General features: G+C 52.1%; 7 protein-coding genes across 7 annotated transcripts; 3 read left to right on the forward strand and 4 right to left on the reverse strand.

Annotated features, from left to right (window-relative positions):
• Positions 1 to 1,219: 1,219 nt before the first annotated feature.
• On the reverse strand, positions 1,220 to 2,431 carry PpBr36_01799 (uncharacterized protein; the record flags this gene model as incomplete). Its single annotated transcript, XM_029888983.1, has 3 exons — positions 1,220 to 1,432; positions 1,518 to 1,945; positions 2,077 to 2,431. 3 exons carry the CDS (start codon positions 2,429 to 2,431, stop codon positions 1,220 to 1,222), a joined length of 996 nt encoding a protein of 331 aa, XP_029751713.1.
• A 1,300-nt stretch (positions 2,432 to 3,731) lies between these two features.
• On the reverse strand, positions 3,732 to 4,838 carry PpBr36_01800 (uncharacterized protein; the record flags this gene model as incomplete). Its single annotated transcript, XM_029888984.1, has 2 exons — positions 3,732 to 3,863; positions 3,915 to 4,838. 2 exons carry the CDS (start codon positions 4,836 to 4,838, stop codon positions 3,732 to 3,734), a joined length of 1,056 nt encoding a protein of 351 aa, XP_029751607.1.
• A 662-nt stretch (positions 4,839 to 5,500) lies between these two features.
• PpBr36_01801 (uncharacterized protein) lies at positions 5,501 to 6,646 on the forward strand (the record flags this gene model as incomplete). The annotated part of the gene is made up of 5 exons (XM_029888985.1): positions 5,501 to 5,544; positions 5,623 to 5,642; positions 5,705 to 5,755; positions 5,838 to 6,455; positions 6,528 to 6,646. The coding sequence occupies 5 exons, from the start codon at positions 5,501 to 5,503 to the stop codon at positions 6,644 to 6,646; spliced, it is 852 nt and encodes a 283-aa protein (XP_029751817.1).
• A 145-nt stretch (positions 6,647 to 6,791) lies between these two features.
• Positions 6,792 to 7,933, reverse strand: PpBr36_01802 (uncharacterized protein; the record flags this gene model as incomplete). The annotated part of the gene is made up of 4 exons (XM_029888986.1): positions 6,792 to 7,224; positions 7,306 to 7,519; positions 7,593 to 7,700; positions 7,774 to 7,933. 4 exons carry the CDS (start codon positions 7,931 to 7,933, stop codon positions 6,792 to 6,794), a joined length of 915 nt encoding a protein of 304 aa, XP_029751609.1.
• Positions 7,934 to 8,598: 665 nt separating this feature from the next.
• PpBr36_01803 (uncharacterized protein) lies at positions 8,599 to 13,308 on the forward strand (the record flags this gene model as incomplete). Its single annotated transcript, XM_029888987.1, has 4 exons — positions 8,599 to 8,928; positions 8,987 to 9,239; positions 9,367 to 11,919; positions 11,999 to 13,308. The coding sequence occupies 4 exons, from the start codon at positions 8,599 to 8,601 to the stop codon at positions 13,306 to 13,308; spliced, it is 4,446 nt and encodes a 1,481-aa protein (XP_029751819.1).
• Positions 13,309 to 14,106: 798 nt separating this feature from the next.
• PpBr36_01804 (uncharacterized protein) lies at positions 14,107 to 19,500 on the forward strand (the record flags this gene model as incomplete). Its single annotated transcript, XM_029888988.1, has 5 exons — positions 14,107 to 14,719; positions 14,807 to 16,890; positions 18,101 to 18,127; positions 18,256 to 19,169; positions 19,245 to 19,500. The coding sequence occupies 5 exons, from the start codon at positions 14,107 to 14,109 to the stop codon at positions 19,498 to 19,500; spliced, it is 3,894 nt and encodes a 1,297-aa protein (XP_029751822.1).
• A 361-nt stretch (positions 19,501 to 19,861) lies between these two features.
• Positions 19,862 to 20,794, reverse strand: PpBr36_01805 (uncharacterized protein; the record flags this gene model as incomplete). Its single annotated transcript, XM_029888989.1, has 1 exon — positions 19,862 to 20,794. One exon carries the CDS (start codon positions 20,792 to 20,794, stop codon positions 19,862 to 19,864), a length of 933 nt encoding a protein of 310 aa, XP_029751821.1.
• Positions 20,795 to 21,916: the final 1,122 nt, after the last annotated feature.

The raw sequence follows: 21,916 nt of genomic DNA on the forward strand, positions 1-21,916 counted from the left end.
AGGTTATCTTCGACTGGAGCTGAAAAGTACACCTTTTGGGATCACTGTAATTGTACAGTCTGAGACGGTAATGAAGGGCAAAAACTAGGGCGAAATACTGGCTTTGCATAAGTTATAGAACGAATGTGTTTTCAAGAGTGCAAATATAATTTTATCTGGACTTGATGATGCCTATCTTGTGCAAATCTATGTGAAAACCCATGACAAGACAATATTTCTCACCCTTGAAAACATCACCGTCCTGCTACTATTGGTGCACACCCTAGTTTTACCCTTTATTTACCGCATCAGACTGTATATGAAACGTCAACAAAGACTTATTTCATTGGATACATATGACTAATGTTACTGTTGGTTGATACGTAGACGCAAAAAAAAAAAAATCATGACAAGAGTGGGATTTGAACCCACGCCTCTTTCGAGACCAGAATGCTCCACATGTGAGGATGTGGAAGTTCACGAACTCAGATGTTCGGATAAACTTGAGTCTGGCGCCTTAGACCGCTCGGCCATCTTGCCGTTGAGATGTTGACGATTTGGTGCGTTTATAATCGGGGGCATTCGAAGTCCGTAGCAGTCGGAGACAAACCTAGGGTAACAAGGCTAGAACTTCCCGATTGATCAGGATAGATGATATGCTTTCGGAGTTGGACCTGAGCTCAGAGTTGAGGAGCACCTAGGAAGTGCAAATGAATGGGCAATCATGTAAATCAGTTAGATAACTGACAAAATTTTTTGCATCGGGTCGTCCCAACTTAAACTTCTAAAATGCAGCAAGCCTGGCAAATGTAAATATTTGGCTCTATCCCAGGAAATTGTCGGGTCGCATTCTATTTCCACACTCATCAGGATATATCGTGGTGAAATCCGCCCAAACCTCGTCAAACCATGCAAAAAAAGAAAACAGAAGACATGAGGGGGAAATCCCAACAAAACCCCATTATAACCCATTTGACGCCACTGTAGATCCGCTCGTTGCATAGTATACCACCAGCATAGTATACGTGGCGATGTATTTGTTGTGTTGCCGTTCAGCACTCGCCGATGAGGGCCATATAAGTGATGAGGCATGAAAAAGCAGGAGATGATAGAAAACCAAATGGATGATAAAGTTTTGAAGAGTTAAAAAGATAATAATGTGGGCTGCAGTATCCAAGGACGGTGATGAAGTGTACTGAATATCTGCATATCTGCCGTCCTCGGCCCCTCAGGCGCCGTGTCATGACTTAGTGCCACGCCACTGCTTTTCGTATTTCGCTGCCTCGGCCTCGCATGCTGGGTAACCGACCTTGGGGCAGGCGGGAAATCTGACGACCATATCACCAGCCTGGTAGGCTTCCCCAGACTCTCCCGTGTCGTACGAGTTGATGTACCTTTGCGGTACGATTGCAAGCTTTGACAAGATGGTAGGATGCCATTGAACGATATGTTCCTATACCAAAATGTAACGGCGGGTTAGTGTATTGGTCCCTCCAAATGTTTGCTCCGTTAATCGCTGATGGTGTCACAGATCTTACCAAAGCATGCTCCTCAGCCTTTTGGAAGTTGTAGCTTCGGTAAATGGGATCAAACCATGTCTCGAGGAAGAACTTAGCCCACTCTCCGTTGCGCACAATGAAGCTACCCACGGAAAGACCTGCTTTGTCCTGGGTCAGGACAAGATCGACATCCTCGCCCTTCAGGTGCGTGAACGTCTTGATAATGCTGTCGGGTGGCACTACCGGATGATCCTTGATCATCACATCTCCTATGGCCTTTGCATCCATTAACGACTCCTCCACCGTCGGCTCCATGTTGATGATAACTGTGTCATGGTCCAAGAACCAGAAGTAGGTTGCATCCGGGAACTTGGTGAGGGCGTGCCGCATAGCCACCACTTTGGACCACGATGTGGGTGCGCCCTTGAGGTCGTACTCAAAGATGTCGGGAAACCACGTCTCGTAACCTATATTGGCCACCCATACCGGTCAGCTGGTGATCCATGTGGCAAGACTTGTATCTTTTTTTTTTTTTTTTGGACGAAAACATGCTGGCATGTCATTTGTAAAGACAGCAGACAAAAGTTCTCAGACGTACCGTGCTTTCTGGCGTACATTAACCGGTTCTCCTTTAGAGTCTGCAGGTAGGAATTGCTGTGGAGGCCAGAGTCCATGACCGTGACGAGTACTGCTGGAGGGTTGCCCGTAGGAGCATGCGTAGTTATCGGGTGCTGTGTGCCACTACGCTTGATGCTCCTACTCGCTGTGCTGCCGCGAGATATCGAGGTGAAGAGGTAGAAGCATGCAAAGGTAATGACCGCGATTATCAGTCCTCCTCTTAACCTGATTCGCCGAAGGATGGGCGGTATATAGCCTGAGGAGGCTGATGGCGGCCTGGCCGGCTTATACCGCGCGGCATTTGAATCTTTGCGGGATGGATATGGCAGATGCATTGTGACCGACGCTTTCTATTCCCGGGGCGCTGCGGCCGTCTCGATCCAAGATGATCGCTCAAGGTCGGGCGGCCAGGGCCGAGCCCGTCAGTTATTACAGACGCGTAGTCGGAGTCGAGGCTGATTTGCGAAACAGGCGTTCGCTTTCGTTGTCGCAGCGGGCGCCCTTGCGCGTTCGTGGTTGATCGAAGGTTGGCGCAACCACCAGGCGAGGTGATAAATCTGGGACGTCTAGCTGCTATTTGGTATAACGCGGACTTGAACCGCCTACGTGCTTTCTGGGCAGAGTCGACTCGGCGTCGTAATTTTGTCGCCCCGTGCGTGAGCTGAGGGTGAAAGAAGTGGACTGCGAAGGGGAAAAAAAAAAAAAAAATACATGCGCTGGCAGGAAAGTGCAATCTGGAGCCTTCCTATAGAGCTTGCGACACAATCGAAATTGGCGTCAGAAATGGGGCAAATATCGAGCTACTAGGTACCCTTGCGGCCAGATGGCCTAACGAATAGAACGCCGAATCAGAATTTGACAGTTTTCCGGGCAATACAGTTGGTTGGGTTCGAGGTCTTTTCCCCCGGACATCGTGTTTCTGTATTTATTTTCCTTTTCGTCATGTATTATCAGGGGATCTTATCAAATGCCAAAGGAAGCACTGTTACATCTGATTGTCCATTGGACCCTTTGAGCTTCATTACCCCTTTCCAAATCTAAAGCCAATCCTGGTAGAGCCAATAACTGCTGGCGACCGGATCGGATGTGGGTCCCCCTGTCCCCTGACACCTGCCACTGTCCGTCAAGCGCACCTTGAGCGTACTCGTGAGGCATTAGTATCGATTCAAAGTATCCTAAAAGTTCGCTAGTCCAGCCTAACATTGCATCACCTGTTTTGAGCCATGATGCCACATAAATGTTTACTCGTATTTAAACGTGAACTGTATCGACAATCCCAGCATGACCACATCTTCCACAAGCGGATCAGAGATAGTTCCTGAAGAGTAGCAAAAGAGGTGCGCATAGTCTCCAAAGAAACTATGGCTTTGAAGGGCGTCGACAGATTTGTCCTGTCCCACAACGAGCACCGAAGCAAGACGCTTCAGCCCTCAGGGGCCATGACAAGATTCAATCTTTGCACGCAGACTAGTTGACACAACATGGGGAGCAGGTTGAGGCAACTTAAGAGTGTGCAGGTAGGTTCATGTCGAGGAACGAGGCCGGATCCATAGTTCATATGCATGCGGGATGATAGGGCAATGACTTATTTCTCATAGCGTATCTAACTCCTCGAGGCGATGATGGAGTCACATGTCAATTATCGTGGCCCGCATCGTCTTGATAATCATCATCATCGTCGTCTTCATCTCCATGAATATCGGCCACCCTCTCACTAACCTTTTCGAGGACTCTGGAGCTCAACATGCTGATAACCTTCCATGTCGCCTGTAAATGGGTCAGATAAATATCCAACCTAATTCAGAAGGGAGAACTTACCACTAGGAATGTAAAAAGCCCGACCATAACCAGGGCAAGGTTGACACTTTCCAACCGATCGCGACCTCGCCGGTTTCCTGCATTACCAAGCATGCCGCCATTGCGAAAGTGCCACCATTGCCAAGGGCTCATCGCAAGCACCGTCTTGACAGCCCCTAGAAGCCCAAGCGACATGACACCTTTGATAAAGTGCAACGACCAAGTGTAGCTCTCCTGGTCTGCAGGGCCTCTGCGAAAGTCATCAAAATCATCTACCACTTCCCCTACCGCATCCATGAAAGTCCCCCAGGGGTCAACCCAGAGGTTGATGATGGGGTCGGCTACAAAGCCCATTATGAAAACTGTGATGAAGGCGACCAGTAAGGTGAGTATCGCGCGCGCGAGGCGACTCGATAGCCATGCCGACCACTGCAGCCGGTCCATGCGGTATTGAAACTTGCACGTGGGGCAGCTCCAGAAATTTCGATCGTTCAGCGGCGCGGCCTGGCGCCATGCTTGCAGACAACCCTCGTGAACGTAACGTTGAGATCCTTTGCACTTGCACGGACTAATCAGACGTCCGAGTTCCGGGTCATCCGAGACGTATTTGACGCGGGGACGGGCGCCAAATACCGATGCCGTTGCACTGGTATCCATCTCGAACGTAGGGTTGACGGTATCGAAGCAAATTCGGCATGTTCGCGGTCTGTAGTAACGCTCCCGTCGTTGCTGTTGTTGGGTGCCTGGGCGAGATCCCGTTTCGGGCGACTCGTGTGTCGGCTGGGATGCTCCCACGTTCGCGGGCTTGGGGGCTGTTTGAGATGGACGGTGGCGAGTGCCATTTCCGCCAGGCTGATCAACAGGCTCCGCGGCCGATGTGTTAGAAGCAGGCGCTTCGCCCCAAGACCAGTCTTGCTGGGGATCAAACTGGCGTTGGGAATCCATGGGGGGTGGTAAGGTGGTGCATTAGATACACAAGCTGCGTAAGCTTGGGGTCCTGAAGAAATATGATGGAATGTGGACAAAGCCAAGTGTTCACATTGCGGAACCCATTGGAAAGTTACCGAATACAGCTGGCCACATCCTGCGAGGCCGCGTGTACCGGAGACTAGTTACTCTGTGGTTTTGATGTAGTAAACACAAATCTAGAACTTCATCGCAACCTACTTAGAAAGGTAGAGACAGTCATTGCGAAAAGAACTTTCAACTGGGGAAGAATTTTGAAAGAAATCATGCAGATTCCCCCAGTGCAATTTCTTGGTGTATCAACTTACATACTGTGTAGAGCTTCAGCTTGAGCCACCCAAAGCCACCTCACCTAAAGTGGTCCGTGTCCGTGGAAGGCGGGGGCCCCGTCCACCAGGCCAGCTCCGCCTAGAGCGGCGGGAGCTGACGCGCTGCGGTGCCTAAATCGATGAAAGCTTGCCTTTGTGAGCTGGACGAACAAGCTCTTACTGCCAACCTGGGAAGCCGTTTACCTTCATAGCCACTTTCAATAGACGGGGCCCTTTTCAAACAACCGGTCACTAGAGAGCAAAGGATCTTCCAAATTCGTCAGTCTCAGTCTCATCAATCGAACGCCGTAAATCAAGGCAGGAATCGCAGCCATGGCGGACCGCTATTCGTTTTCCTTGACGACCTTCTCCCCCAGGTTAGCTAGCTTCCTTGCCATGCCATAGGGCCGACGCTTCTGTGATTGATCTCACGAGTACTGATGTTGCAATTACAGTGGAAAGCTTGTTCAAATTGGTGCGCGCCATATGTACCCCTAAACTTTCGGTAGATGACCTCCAACTGACCATGTATCATAGAGTATGCCCTGAATGCGGTCAACCAGGGTGTCACGGCGCTGGGAATCAAGGGTGGGTTCTATACCTTGTGCTCTCTCTATGGTGAGCATCTCATACAATGATGGCTTCTGACTTCGAACCAAAACAATGATAGCGACCAACGGCATTGTGCTCGCAACCGAGAAGAAGTCGTCCTCACCCCTCACCGACCCATCGTCCTTGTCCAAGATCAGCCTCGTCACCCCGAACATTGGTATGGTTTACGCCGGTATGGGTCCTGACTACAGGGTCCTGGTGGACAAGGCCCGCAAGGTCTCGCACTCTGGCTACAAGCGCATCTACAACGAATACCCGCCGACGAGGATATTGGTTCAAGACGTTGCGCGCGTCGTCCAGGAGGCTACACAGTCCGGTGGTGTTCGCCCCTACGGTGTTAGTCTGCTGATCGCCGGCTGGGACGAGGGTATCCTGCCTGAGGATGATGAGAGCGCCGGCGATAGGATGATTGAGGACGAGGATGGCGAGAAGAAGAAGATCTCGGGCAAGACTGGCGGCATCCTCAAAGGTGGCCCCATGTTGTACCAGGTCGACCCCTCTGGCAGCTACTTCCCGTGGAAGGCGACTGCTATTGGAAAGAGCGCCGCCTCGGCCAAGACATTCTTGGAGAAGAGGTACACCGAGGGTTTGGAGCTGGAGGATGCTGTGCATATTGCGCTACTCACCCTGAAGGAGACCATTGAGGGCGAGATGAACGGCGACTCGATCGAAATTGGTAAGCAACCGAGTACCTGACATTTGCTTCTTCGCACAGAGACGTCAGTTCGCTAATTTGGTGAATTTATAGGCATTGTTGGCCCGCCTGCAGACCACCTACTGGGCGTGGAGGGTGTTGAGGGTGCTCAAGGGCCACGCTTCAGAAAACTAAGTCCCCAGGAGATCGAGGACTACTTGACGAACTTGTAATGCGACGGAGCGGCAGTATTTTGATACCTGACCAACGACCTTACCAACCCTTTTGTACAGTAGACACAGCATAGAAGGTTACCAGCACAGAAGTGGGTTTGGGGCATGTGAATGACTTTTTTCATGAATGGGTGGCATGTCTTCTTCAACTCAATTTTGTCGTGATGAAGGACGCTCTGGGGCTCGCGGCAACCCCTACTGGAGCTTCGTTTTCCAGGTTTAGGTTGACCTTGATCCATGCGCCATTAGATTGGGCAGGAGAGTCTACTACGCCAAGCTGGCCGTTGGCGTTTTCCCCCGTGACAAAAACCTCCCCTTTATTGGTCAGCACTATTGCGTGCGAATCTCCCACCGCGACATCCACTACATCACTGTCGTCCTGCACAACGACCGGTACCGGGCCCAGGGAAGGCGAGACACCTTCTATAATTTGCTTCCGACCTGGGTGGCCACCCCAGCAATACAGATCATGTCCGCCAGTTATCGCTGCCAATGTGTAGCCACCCGCGGCTATCTTTATGATTTTGCCAGTGGGGAGCTCTTCCAAGTCGGTCACTCGTCCTGGAAGCGATGCGGGACTTGGAAACAGCAGAAAAGTCAGCAAGACCGGACAGATGGACATCGTTAAGATGGCCTGTATCTACAACATGTAGGCATACCTTTCAGCAGATACTACGCGACCTAAGCATCCAGGATATCTCTCGTCGCCCCAAGTCCAGACCTCACCGGCGTTAGTCAAAACTGCGAAGCCTACGTCGTATGCTACGAACTTATCGATATACCCGACGAACTCGTGCGTCCTCGTGGGAGATGTTCCTGAGAGCGCTGAGTATATCGAATTGTATTGGCTCAGGTGAGTTGTGTCAACAAGCGCTGGGTGTCTTGCTAGGTAAGCGTTCGCCCTACGTGACATAAGTGTCTCATCGCTGTTACCTGCAGACTTTACCTATGACAGAATTGTTTGCCGCCAGGGCAAACCTCCCAAACTGCTCCCTAAAAGTTACATGCTCTTGAGGCACAGCGCCGGCAGTCTTGACCCCGCTGCAGGTCTCGACTTGTAACCAAATTCAGTCAGTCACAGCTTATGTACTATGAGCCACTTGAATGTCGTAGGCGTGACCACTTACCGTATGTATAAGTCAGGTATGGCTCGACTGCTTCTATTTTCTTGTCACTCAACGCATGGGTGAGCTTGTACAAGTCACCAGGCTGTTGTTGCTGTTGGTCCTCTAAAGAATGGAAGCACAGCTGGTTCCAGGCATTAAAGCCTGTCGCGTACAAGTTCATTCTTTTGAAAGCTGTATGTCATCGGGAAGACCCGGCCGAAGAAGTGGTTACTATGGCTGTTGGCTTGCCTGGCAGATGCGATTAGTGCAGGGCAGGGTAGAGGAAATTCCTGGGCAATTGGACGTAAATTTCATTTACCTGTCCAAGCTTCCTGGCCTCCCTCACCAGCCCACCATCCTACCTACACGCCAAAACGCCTATGTACCCATTCACCACCTTTCAAACCCACTTGACATCAGTTTGGATATGCATACCTAGCTACTTGGATCAATTTACTTAGCTTGCATTCGTCAGTCTATTTTTAAGTGCATATAAGCCAGCAGGTGGCCTACCGTGGCGACAACTGGTGCAATGGCGGGCCTCTTGCATTTCTCACGTAGTTCCCATTCGCTGCTCTGGAGAGTGTGCGACCCTCAAATCTTCAGCGTTCCTTACTAGATATACTGCAACAGTTTGCAGGTTTCCTAACCTTTTCGGCAACTTTTTTTTTCCTCTCTCTCTTTCTATCTTTTATTCAAACCACCACATTTAGCTTATTTCTGCTTACCAAACGGTGCAGGGAACTGTAATAATTTCTTGAACTCAGATCTGGAGATTCCCCGCTCTTGAGATTCATTAGTTCAATACACAGTCCACTGCCTACCTTCCGTTCCTAAGTCACTCGAATGTCGTCTCAGGACGAATATTCCTCGTCTAGCGACACGGGGGAGGGCGGAAATGTCATCGATAGGAACAGCCTCAACTGTTCGGCCGACTATGGCTACAAATCTAGCAGCGACGCCTCTAATTACTCTATAACTGACGATGTACGCTCTGAAGAGCCTCCATCTTCAGGAGACGGAGCACAATCCATCATTGCACGGGCTTACCAACTAGAGATGTTTCAAGCTAGCATGCAGCAGAACATCATTGTCTCTATGGGTACTGGCACTGGGAAAACTCAAGTTGCTGTGCTTCGAATTCGAGCAGAACTCGAACGTACGATACCAGAAAAGGTAACCAGAGCCGGTCTATCATGCAGTTCTGCTGACTTACACTGACTTTCGACTCCAGCGTGTTTGGTTCCTCGCTCCAACTGTTGCCCTTTGCGCGCAGCAGTATGAGGTTATCCGCTCACAAATCAAAGTTGCCAATTCAATCGTTATAACGGGTGATGATAATGTCGATTCCTGGTCAGACGTCCAGACTTGGCATGCTGTCTTGGACAATGTGCGAGTGGTGGTCTGTACTTACAGGATATTGTTCGATGCTTTGAGCCATGCTTTTGTCAATATGGATTCCATTTCACTCCTGGTTCTGGACGAAGGTTAGTTGAAACGAACCCTGGAATGGTTTATCGAGTCCTCCCACATCTTTGCCTGCCTCTCTATCTACAAATCTACCTGCATACTTACCTTGGCATCCTACATGTTCTCTGCTTACCATTTCTCCAGCCCACAACTGCACCGGCAGATTCCCTGGGCGTCTGATAATGACAGAGTTCTACCTGCCGCGCAAGTCCGCAGGAGATTATGTTCCTCACATCCTGGGACTTACCGCAAGCCCAGTCATGAGATCGGACCTATCGTCGATGGAAGATCTGGAGAGTTCACTGGACTCGGTCTGCCGTGGTCCCACCCTGCAGAGGGAGGAGCTTTTCGCCAACGTCCACCAGCCAACAATGACGGTAGCCACTTACAAGGAGCGCGATTTGAAGTCGCCAGCTCTATATACCCGGAATATGAAAAATCTCTATCTAGCATTCGCCAATCTCGACATAGCCGAGGACCCATACGTCCTTCATCTTATGGCGCAAAGAACCCCGAGAAGCCTGAGGGAGTTGGATAGGGTCTTGAACAAGCTCGACACATACACCCAAAATCAAATGAGGGCTCTGCAACGAAGGAGCTCATCCCTGTTCCGTGAACTAGGGCAGTGGGCTGTCGACAGCTATATCTACAATGTTGTTCAGAAAGTTTCTAACTTGAATGCTCAAATCAATTGGCTGGGAGGCTGGCTTGGCGACGAACGAATATATCTCCATCGGGCGATTCAAGAGATCAACGCGCTACCGGTGACCACACCAGCACCAGCACCTGAAATGACTTCCAATAAACTTCAGGTCCTCCTTCGGATTCTGCGCGGGTGTGAGGGTTCGCCGGTTGGAATAATATTTGTCAAAGAGCGAGCCACCGCAGGGATCCTATCCCAGCTGTTGGCAACTATTCCGGACATAAACGCACGGTATAATGTCGGCTGCATGGTTGGGACATCCAGATACGTATCCAGGAAAAAGAACATACACGAAGTCCTGCAGCAGGGAGACGATTTGCTATCCCTAGAGAAGTTTCGTTCCGGGGCCATCAACCTTCTCGTGGCGACCAGCGTTTTAGAAGAGGGTATCGACGTGCCCGCTTGCAGCCTTGTCATATGTTTTGATATGCCTGCAAATCTGAAGTCATTTATACAGCGAAGAGGTCGTGCTCGGATGCGAGAGTCCAAGCTTTATCTGCTGGTCGAGGAGGATTCGCAGGGGTCGGTTAAAGATTGGGGAGAATTGGAGGCAGCGATGAAACAGCGATATGAAGACGATATGCGGGAACTGGACCATCTCGCTCAGGTGGAGGAGGATGACGAAATGGACGTGCCTCCGCTGCGTTCAAAGACGACAACAGCAAAAGTCACAGTCGACGAGGCCAAGGGCCACCTGGAACATTTTTGCCGTGTTGTCACCGGCTCCCAGCAGTATGTCGACGCATCGCCAGAGTACTTGGTCTCAACAAAGACTACGGTGTTCGTTGGCGGTAAGCCCACTCCGGTCCTAGGTGTGACTGTGCTTTTGCCTGCCGCCCTGCCACCGGATTTGAGAGAGGCCCGCAGCTCCCGGGACTGGATCTCAGAGCGTAATGCAAAGAAAGACGCTGCCTTGCAAGCTTACAAGATGCTTTACGAAGCCGGACTGATAAACGAACATCTTCTTCCTATCCGGGAGTCTGATTTTGATGATAGAGGGGTGGATGGGAGACCTAATCTTGTTGAGGTACAGGAACAGTGGAATCCCTGGCCGTCCATTGCCGAGGCATGGGGGCCTGGATCTTCCAGCCCAGCCGTCCAACGTCGACGCCTGCAACTTACCGACCAAGACGGCATGTTGATGGGAGAGCTTGACGCGCTGCTTCCTGTACCTTTCCCGCCAATATCATTTCTAAAGTTATACTGGATTCAGCACTCGGAGCACCCGTGGACTGTCAGCTTTGATCCATACCCGACCGCCTCAGGACCCAGTATCACAGATCCTGCGCTCGAAATCCAGCAGGCCTTGGACCAAACCCAGATTCTCCTAGACATGGCTTTCGGCCATCGTTTCTCTGTTACTGAGCAAAGTAAAGCATTTCGATTTATTTGGCCCAACAGGACCTTGAAGCTTCAGATGATAGGTGGTCAGCCGTTCTCACGAGAGGTGGGAGAGGCTCACGGCAGTGATTACATTCTCAGAAGCTCTGGACGGGATCCATACATATACAAGTCGTGGGTCCCAGTAAAACCACCACTAAACCATGTGCGAGGATGCTGGAAGGCAAAACCAGACCAAGAAGAACCACCAGCGGACGCTCCTTGGGTGGCTGTGAAGAAGTTACCCAAGAACTACGGCTTCGTCAAGAACTCGCAGGTGCCCATGGAACTGCCCAAGGAACAGCAGGCCGCAAGCCAGGAGAGGTTTGACTACATAATACCCGAGCACTTGTGTACATTCGATACTGTCCCGGCGACTTTGGTCCAGCTTGCTATGCTTGTTCCATCGATCACTCAGACCATGAAGCCTTATTTTGTCGCACAAGGACTGCTTCAGCAGACGGTACTGGGTTCTCTGGATTTTCAAGATATTGACCTTGTTGTGACAGCGATTACTGCGTCCAGCGTGGGAGAGCTGACCAACTATGAACGATTCGAGTTTTTGGGTGATGCCGTATTGAAGCTTGCAGCGGCAGTGACATGCGCGACGAACAGTCAGTGTCCCCAAGAGATTTACCCCTTGGATGCAATTTTACTTGCTCGATAGACTAACACATTGCATTGGACTTGCAGATTTGCGCTTTCCCGAAGGCTATCTCAGCCTACTGAAGGACAGGCTTGTCTCAAACTCCCGGCTATGCAAAGCGGCCATGGCCTTGGGCCTAGATCGGTTCATCATAACACAACAGCACAGTCTGAAGCAATGGAGAAATATGCTGACGACTCCTGAGCCACCAAACGACAAGAGGAAAATGTCGACCAAGACTCTCGCTGACGTAATAGAATCTCTTATCGGAGCGGCTTATGTCGATGGCGGTATGGGCAAGGCGCTCCGCTGCATTTCTTTGATGATCCCTAACGAGCGTTGGAGAAGTCTTGACGAAAGTCGTGTGGTTCTGTACCAAGCAGCGCTCAACGATGTTCCCCTGCCATCAACTCTGGAGCCGTTGGAGGAACTACTGGGCTACAGCTTTAACAAGAAGTCGCTACTCGTTGAAGCCGTCACACATGCGTCATACAACATTCCCGGTTCAGCGGGCAGCACCCTTGAGCGACTAGAGTTCTTGGGAGACAGCGTGCTTGATTTTGTTGTGGTATCACGGCTGTTTTCAGTCAAGGACCCTGCCCCCATTGAGCACTATAACATGCATTTACTACGCACCGCAGTTGTCAATGGCGAATTCTTGGGCTTCCTGGCCATGGAGTGGCGGACAGCAGCGAGTCAAAGATCAGTAGTTGTCAAAACCAGCCAAGGGGCAGCCGACAAACTCGAAACGGTCGAAACCCCAGGCCTGCCGCTCTTCGGCTTCCTACGACACAACGCGTCGGGGGATTGGGTCCGCGACCAGCGGATGGCAGAAGAGCGGCACGTCGAGATGGCGCCGGGCATCAGGGATGCGCTGGAGCACGGGAAGCGGTATCCGTGGGATCTGCTGGCGCGACTGCGCATAAGCAAGGTCCACTCGGACGTGCTTGAGGCGGTCATAGGTGCTGTCTGGGTCGACTCGGGGTCTCTGGAGGAATGCGAGAAGCTCATCGAGCGTGCAGGGATACTACGGTACCTGGACCGGGCACTCAGGGACAAGGTCAAGATCTTGCACCCCAAAGAGGAGCTGGGCAGGGTGGCACAGAACAACAAAGTCGACTACAAGGTCAACAAGGCCAAACGGGCCGCCACACCTATGGTGGGCGAAGTCCCTGGGGAACTGGCAGAGGTGGAAGGTGTCGAGTTCCTCTGCAGCGTCACTGTTGGTGATAGGTGCGTTGCACGCGTTGACGGAGCTGTCAGCAAGAACGAAGCCATGACCAAGGCTGCGCTGGAGGCTATTCGGCTGTGGGAAGAGGCGGGTCGATCGTGGGATAATGTTGGGGTCGTTTTGTAGGATGGAGTTTAAAGGGAGATTGGATAAGCCTCGACATGTCTGGGAATGATTTTGCGGAGCGAGTCGATGAAGAAAAAGAGAGATAACCCAAACGTGCTCGAAACTGAATAAGTAAATAGAACAAGAACCTATGATGGTGACTACAGAGCGATAATTTAACAAATGCAGATAATTCTGCCCCATGGGAAAAGGCTTAGAATGTTCGTGCCTCAGGCATTTATATAAACCGCCGGCCTCTCCGCAGCTTGGGTGGAGCAACCTGCAGCTGGCAAGGAGACAGCGCGGCCTACACTAACTACTACCCTTTTGTTACCTTACCCCAGCAAGCTTTCAACTCTTGCATAAATACATGTTACCTACCTAAACACAACCAACCACCTTCGTCGAGGTTGATACAGATGAGACATTGGTTCTTGTCATTGCAAATGCCGACTATGAGTTGATCCGCAGGCAGCAGGACCAAAGTATCCCCTTTGTCCTCAACAGTACAATTTGATTTCAATCAATTCAATTCAATTCAATTCAAGGCAGGACGCGTGTCTTTGGTGGATACAGAGCCTGGACTCTAACCTTCTTGGCTCTTACCCGCAAGGTACCTTAACTTTACTTACCTACCACCTTGCCTTGTTAGGTGGTAATCAAGTGGTAAATTAAAGGTGAAGAAACCTCTGCTACGGTCCATTGGATCCGACCCCCGATGATGCGGCAGGCCACCGAGTTCATGACTTGATCCCTCGTGCGACGCTCTCCTTCGTTCCCTCTGCACGAAGAGAGCCTACTTCTCTCTTTCCCTCCAGCATGTCGTCACCAGACGGGCCCAGCACAATTCGGGTTTTTGTCCACTGGCACGGTCAAACCGTCTTCGCTGGCGAGGAGGTCAAGTGTACCATCACCTTCAAGAACGTCGCGCCACCACCCGCGACTTCGTCCTCTTCCAGCTCCACCCCGCCTTCCAGCTTTACTAGCGGCAGTCACCTCTCTCGTCAGCAACAGCTCCAACAGCAGCGGCTGAACATCAACAACCACAGGCTTCCGAGCCCTCTGCTCGCCTCCCAGAACAGGCAGCCCAAGACCCCGACCCAGTCTTCTGGCCTTGCGCCGCCACCCCGGCAGTCCCGTGGGCACCGACACAGCCACTCCGTTGGCGGGATTCCGCCCTCGTCCTCACGAGCTAGGTCCGGCTCCGAAACCTGGCCTGCGCCAGCACCTGGCGAAGAAAGCCCAGGCCAGCGCGGCGGCTCTCATCGGCGGTCCATCTCTATCGTTTCGCTCGGCTCCCCGACCCCAGACTCACAGGGCCATGGCGCTAGCGGGACCTTCAAGACGCCGCCACGGCCGCATAGAGGCCACGGCCGCGCATCGAGTCTGCATATAACCTCCCGCGCGTCCGTTCCGAGCGGGCCTCGATCAGGTGAGATAAAACCGCGCTTGCCATCTGGTCTGCGGCAGTTCTTGGAATTGGGTTTTGACTAAACTACGATGATAAACGTCTGTACAGCGTCACATCCACACCGACCACCCTTCAACGCGCAACCTTCGCCTCTTTATAATGCGTCTTTTCCTCCATCGGGCTCCTCCATGACGCCCAACACACCCGGTCTTGGAATCACCACTGCAGGAGGCTCACCCCAGACGACAGCAGATTCTCTTACTAGTTTTAAGTTTCCCATGAAAAACACACCCGAAGTCCAGGCTTCAGGGAGTCCTATCATTAGTGTTGACGAACCCCCGCCGGGCGCAACTGAGTCGCCCCATGACGGCACAACTGCCTCTGCGAATTTACCACCAAGGAGGACCGATAACTCCATACCTACAATCAACGAGAACAACGTAGCCCCTGCAGCCAGGGTGCTGTCCACGACGAGCATTTCGGGAACACCACGCAGCAGTACGGAATTCTACTCGGTGAGTAACAACTCGACCGAGACACTAGCGTCAGAATATGTGATACCACAGCCGGGCAGGACAGCTGGAGGAAGGCCACTACATTTACGACAGAGATCGTACTTGTCGGGACAGAAGGCTCGAGCGGCACCCGAGGCTTTGATGATGGGATATGCGCAGATACAGGGCTCCTTTACGCTGGACGGGTCCCTTGTGGACTTGGCACCCTTTGAGCTGGTGAAGCGCAAGGCGGTACTGGGTGGACAAGGTGGTGGCGTCATCGGCGTGGAGACGCAACATAAGCGCGAGAGTGGCCTGCTGCGAGGTTTTGGCTGGGGCAGCTTGACCAGCTCCATCGGCGAGCTACTAGGCGGCGGCGAGCTCAGCACCATCAAGGAGATGCGCGGCATAGCGGACTCCAAGGCAGTTCCGCTGCTGTCGACCCCTCAGTCCCTGCTGTTTGTCGATCTGAAGCTCGCACCTGGAGAGAGCAAATCATTTGAGTACATCTACAGGTTACCCAAGGGGCTGCCTCCTACACACAAGGGCAGGGCCATGAAAATCTCGTACGGCCTCGTCATTGGTACCCAAAGGCCTGGCAGTGCCAAGGATCACCAGATGAAGTCTGTCCAGGTACCCTTTCGTGTACTCGGCAGTGTGAACAACCACGGAGAGATCCTGGGTCACGACTTGATGAACCCTTATGTGCTCCTAAAAGATCTTGCTCAAGTGCAAAATCTGGACGATTCCAGGAACCGTTCAACTGAGAACAACATTAGTGGGAAGGGTACCGCCCCTGCCTCTACGATGCAAAGCTTCCTCACATATGTGGATGAATTATTAAATCGCCCTAGCCAAGGGACTGGGACGGACGCCCTGTTATCACCTACGGCAGTACCTGGGTCACGACGGCTGTCATCGGCCTCTTATTTTGAGGATGGCGTCTTGACAGCAAAGGAGGCCATAGACATGGCCATCCTGCGTAGCAACCAGACGGGAGCGGGCCAGCAGAGCGCGAACAGGTTTGAGATTGCCCGCAACGGCCGCAAGGTCGGAGTCGTGACCCTAGCGCGGCCCTCCTATAGGATTGGAGAGCCCGTCGCGATGACGGTTGACTTTTCTAGCAGAGAATTGCCTTGCTACGCGTTGCACGCAGCCCTCGAGACGGCAGAGCGCGTAGATCCGTCACTGGCACTCCGATCGGAAGCCAGCGTGCATCGTGTGACGAGACGAGTATACGCGACCTCTTCCGAAGCAGCAATGTTTGCCCGCCGAGTGGTGTTCGCACCGACGATACCTGTCTCGGCTACACCCGAGTTTGTCACCAGTGGCGTCAGCCTCGAGTGGAGGATTCGCCTTGAGTTCGTGGTTCCATCTGCCACTGCGACCAACTCTCAAACACCACAAACTCCTCCCTTTTCTCACCAAGGGCAAAACGGGAGCAGACTCGACGAGGAAGATGACGATGACGGAGAGGGGAGCGACACAGGCAGTAGGACGACGGAGCGGGAGGCCGTCCCCGGTGGGCCCGCGTCGGCTCGTTTGCTACAGCAACAACAGCAACAACAGCCAAAACAGATGCACACTCTACTGGAAGAAGTCTCACGTGATGAGCGTGGCGGTCTCGTATTGGTCGCAGCCGAGACGTTACCGTGCGAGAGTTTTGAAGTTGCTGTCCCGTTACGTGTCTACGGCGCCGTATGCAACGGGCTGGAGAGGCTGGAGAGAGACGAGACTGAAGGAGGCATGTCTATATGAGAAGCTCAACCGGCGACACTGTGCCACGAGAAACGATTTTTTTTTTTCTTTGATAAAAGCAAAGCGTAAAAAATAGATCGTTGGATACAAATGATCGTCGGGGTCGAGAGTGACAGTACAGAATTCTCAAAAGGATTTGTGAGACGGAGAGCAGGACCAGACGTAATGCATGCCGGCAATTATTAACAACCATTCAGTATTCACAGACTGCCACTACAGCAGGACGCTCAGACGTCGCCGATGCCTGCAGACTTTTATCCCGTTGCTGAATCACTCTACCACTGCATATTGGATGACTTGAGGTGGGGCACGGTAATGCAAGGTAGGCAGGCAGGGAGGTAGGTAGGTAGGTGGACAGGCCTACCACGTATGCAAGGCACGATTTTTTTCTTTAACAAAAAAAAAAAAAAAAAACGTCACGGCAAATTTGTATAACAACCCCGCGATACCTTGTCTTTTTGGCCTTTGATTGGTCAATGGACAGCTGATTATATCCTAAACAGGATATTTTTGGATCAGGGTCGATAACAACTGGCGGTCAACTTTTTTTTTCCTCCCTCCCTTTGGCCCTCTATCGTTGAGTCAGAGGCAATGAATGGATTGGATGCCACTCAATCGGATTTAGATCTCTGACCCCTCCGACATCGCTCCAAAACTTCAGACCACCCAGTCTTGCTACAACTTGAACGCGAACAGCCACTTTTTTCTCAAGCTCCCCACCAGCACAGAATTCAACCATCACCTTGACCCCTACCTTTAAGCCCCGTTTAGATATCGTCTAGCCAAGATGTCCAAAGGTCGTGTCTGTTTGTAAGTTTTTGGTCTTAAGAGTGAATGTTGTGTCTGTCTACTTCCAGTTGTCTTTTCCACTGACTCAGATAAACGTCACCCCGCATCAGAGCCTACTCTGGAGGTAAGTATGGCGATTGCTGTCGCCTAGCGCACCACAACGATGACGCCGCTGGCGTGCTCTGGGGATAAGGAGTAAATCCCATGTTTCAAAGGCATCGTATCTGACCAATTGATGTTTTATCATGTTGAACAGGTCTTGATACCTCTGTACGTTCCGCTAATGGGCACCATGGACCCTGGTGCTTTAAAACGCAACACCAAACATCACAATGCTAACATGTAAAACAATATCTCGCAGACCATCCTGGTGTGGCTCATTGAGCAGGTACGAAGCACTCGCTCTCTCGCACAGCATTGGTCAACTTTGTTTGCCATACGTGAATGACAAATATCTTGACCCCTCCCTCCCCGGGCACAAGTACTGACTGTAGGGGCGCTGGGTCTGAACCGTAGGGCTACACTGTCGTCTGCTTCCTCGCCAATGTCGGCCAGGAGGAGAACTGGGATGAGGTCAAGGCCAAGGCCAAGAAGCTCGGAGCTGAGGAGATGGTGATCCTCGACCTGCAGAAGGAGTTTGTTGAGCAGATCGTCTTCCGTGCCATTCAGTGCAACGCCATCTACGAGGACAGGTACCTGCTGGGCACGTCGCTGGCCCGCCCCATCATCGCCCGCGCCCAGGTCCGCGTCGCCGAGCAGTACAACTGCCAGTACGTCAGCCACGGCTGCACCGGCAAGGGCAACGACCAGGTCCGCTTCGAGCTCGCCTTCAAGGCCTGCAACCCTACCATTCAGGTTATTGCCCCATGGAGGCTGCCCGAGTTCATCTCCAAGTTCCAGGGCCGTCAGGACCTGCTCAAGTACGCCGAGGAGAAGAACATCCCCGTCTCTTCCAGCCCCAAGGCCCCCTGGTCCATGGACGACAACCTCGTCCACTGCAGCTACGAGGCCGGCGTGCTCGAGGACCCCGACCACACCCCTCCCAAGGAGCTGTGGACCCGAACCGTTGACCCGGTCGACGCCCCTGCTACGCCGCAGGAGTTTACCGTCGAATTCGAGAAGGGTATCCCCACAAAGGTGATTGTGGACGGCAAGGAGACGACCGGCTCGGTTGAGGTGTTCAAGCTGCTCAACAAGCTGGGCCACGACCATGGTGTTGGCCGTATCGACATTGTCGAGAACCGCTTCATTGGCCTCAAGTCGCGTGGCTGCTACGACACGCCGGGTCTGACCATTGCCCGCCTGGCCCACTTGGACCTCGAGGGTTTGGTCATGGACTCCAAGGTCCGTGAGATTCGTGATCAGTTCTGCACTCTGTCGTGGTCTCGCCAGCTGTACAACGGCATGTACTTTAGCCCAGAGCGCGAGTTGTAAGTTTCTTCTAGGCCCGATGGACGCGAGCGAGTGCGCATTTGAAAATGCTGACTATGTATACACGACTACAGCGTCGAGAACTCCATCATCTTCAGCCAGCAGAACGTCACTGGTCAGGTCAGGCTGGCTGTCTACAAGGGCAACACATACGTTCTGGGCCGCAAGAGCGACGCCAGCAACCTCTACTCGGAGCAGGACGCTTCCATGGACTCCCTTGAGGGCTTCTCGCCCATGGACACAACGGGCTTCATCGAGATCAACGCCATCCGCCTCAAGAAGTACGGTCTGCAAAAGATCAAGGACGGCAAGCCTCTTACTCAGTCATGAGTGGTGAGCAGAAACGTCTTTGGGAGCATGAGGACGACTGTGCGATGTATCTTTTTTTTTTCCAAAAATTACATGGGCGTCCATCTGTAGACAAAGAGAAAGGGGGCCAACCCCTGATATTGGGTTGCAAAAGAATAAAAAAAAACAGAAAGAAATGACATGAAATCCATATTCGAGTTTTCAAGGACATGCTGACATTGCAGTTAAAGATGCCGGTATAGTAGCAGTGGTGGGGGTATCAAACTAACTTGGGGGGAAAAAAAAAGAAAAAGAAAAAGACTTCCAGATACTGAACAAACTCATCGTACTGTTTCAAGTTCAAGGGTTCGTGAAGTTGCCCTGGGCTCGGCTTGCCCAGATGCTATTTCTTGGACTTTCTTCCTTCCTCTCTTCTCTTGGCATCTTTCTCCTTTTTGCGCTGTCGATCTTCCTTGGACTGGTCATAGATGATCTGACTTTTCCGTTCTCTCTCCAAAATTTTATGGGGCTGTTCCCAGTCAGGAGGGTTTGTCTTGATCTCCTTTTGCTTCTTGGGCTTGTGACTGGGCGGCGGCGGCGGCAACTCCCTGTAGGCAGTGGCAAAGTCGTAGGTCTCGTCGTCGAGCATGCCGTGCTTGTGCATGTGCTTCATGAGGCTGAAGTCGGGTCTCATGTTGTAGTACCTGAACCGGCCCTCCTCGGTAATGTGCCAGGCGACGTGCTCCAGCCGCTGCCGGAAGGCGTAGGCTCGCCTCTCGCGCCGTTCGTTGTCCTCACCGTCCCCTTCGCCTGTCGTCGTCGTCGTCGTCGTCGTTGTCTTTATGCGCCTCCCTTTCCTGTCCACGTCGCCGTTGAAGACGCGCCGGTCGCAGAACCAGCAGACAGACTTGGCCGGGCAGTTGTACCCCAGATGGTCGCCGCTGATGTGCTGGATCCAGGCCTCGGTCTCGTCACGGTCGAAGACCTCGCGGCAGTTGCACAGGTCCCGGAACTCGCACACCAGCAGCGGGCCGCGCGTCCGCTCCTGCTCGTCTAGGTCGTCGTCATTGTTGTCCTCTCCCGTCTCTCCTCCTCCGTAGCCCGAGTAGACATCCGCGTCTTGCCCCGTCGGTGCAGTGTAGTACTTGTACTCGTCGTTCTGCTGGGCCGTCAAGGTGCCTCCCGAGTCGTCGGTGCGGGTTTCGGCATCGTCTGCGCCACGGCGCGGCTCCGACCAGCCCGGCTCGACCGGCGGGTCGGTGGGCTGGTGCCAGCTGTTGACCTCGTCGATGAGCGAGTGGACCTCGTTCACGTCCAAAGTAGCGTTGCCTGACATGGCGTGTTGCTTGTTTCGTCTTTTCTTTTTCTTTCTGGTCTTGATTTGTTCTTTGTTTTCTCTCTTCTCCCCTTTTGGGTAAGCTTTGGGCGAAGGTGCAAGGGGTGTGTGCTGCTAGGCTATGAGCTCAAGTGGGTGGGAGATGCAGGTCTGGTAGCATTCATGTATGTTATAACTGACAGACTTTTATCACAAGCCGCTCTATCCTTACTCTTTTTTCAAGCAGGCCAAAAATAAAAAAAAAAAACACTTCTGAGCCGGGTGATGTTGATCATCCACAGAGCTACCCAGGGAATATGCGAGAGATGATATAGCCAGGAGGAGGAATTTCACGGCATGTCCTCTCTTTCCTCCGTACTATCTTGACCGGTCAAGGCGCCGTCCGTCCACCCATTGCATCCACACATACGCACACACACACACACACACCTCCCTACCCCCAATCTATTCGTTCTTTACCGACATCAAACCGGTCAAGAAAACCGAGAAAAAGCAACTACGCAACATATAGAGTACACACACCACTTGCCAATTTACGATTTGTGATATGATGCCGTCTGTTCGGGATCCAATCGTAGCTCAAGGAATTTTTTAGTTTTTTATTTTCTTAGTTTTTTATTTTATTTTATTTTATTGCGGGACCAAAGGTCCGGGGTGAGCTGAAAAAGGGTGGTGTTCGAAAAGATGCTTATCACAGCTTTGTAGCGGCTCGGAACGCGGCTTTTCCTGGATCACTTGGATGATTGTGCAAAACCCGGGGGGGGGGGGGGTGTGTGACAACGCGTGTAAGTGAGAGGATGGATTAAAAAGGGGACACGCCGAGTATATACGCGTGTACGACGTTTCAAGCATTGGGCTGGCTTGCATATACACACACGCATACACACACACACACACACACACACACACACACACACACACACACACACACTTCTTTGTGGTCCGTGAGGCCAGGCAACATATCTCTCGCAGCTCAGGTATAAGTAGTAAGCTAATCAGAGACCATGACCCCTAATAATAAAATCTCGCCTCATTGACGCGGATCCTACCTCCCCAAAGACTAGACTTTCGGTTAAGCTTACGGTGAGAGTATAGGACGCAGCAAGACGCAGGCAACGAAAA

The sequence above is a fragment of the Pyricularia pennisetigena genome, chromosome 2 (genome assembly GCF_004337985.1).
Source record: "Pyricularia pennisetigena strain Br36 chromosome 2, whole genome shotgun sequence".
NCBI classification, from domain to species: domain Eukaryota; kingdom Fungi; phylum Ascomycota; class Sordariomycetes; order Magnaporthales; family Pyriculariaceae; genus Pyricularia; species Pyricularia pennisetigena.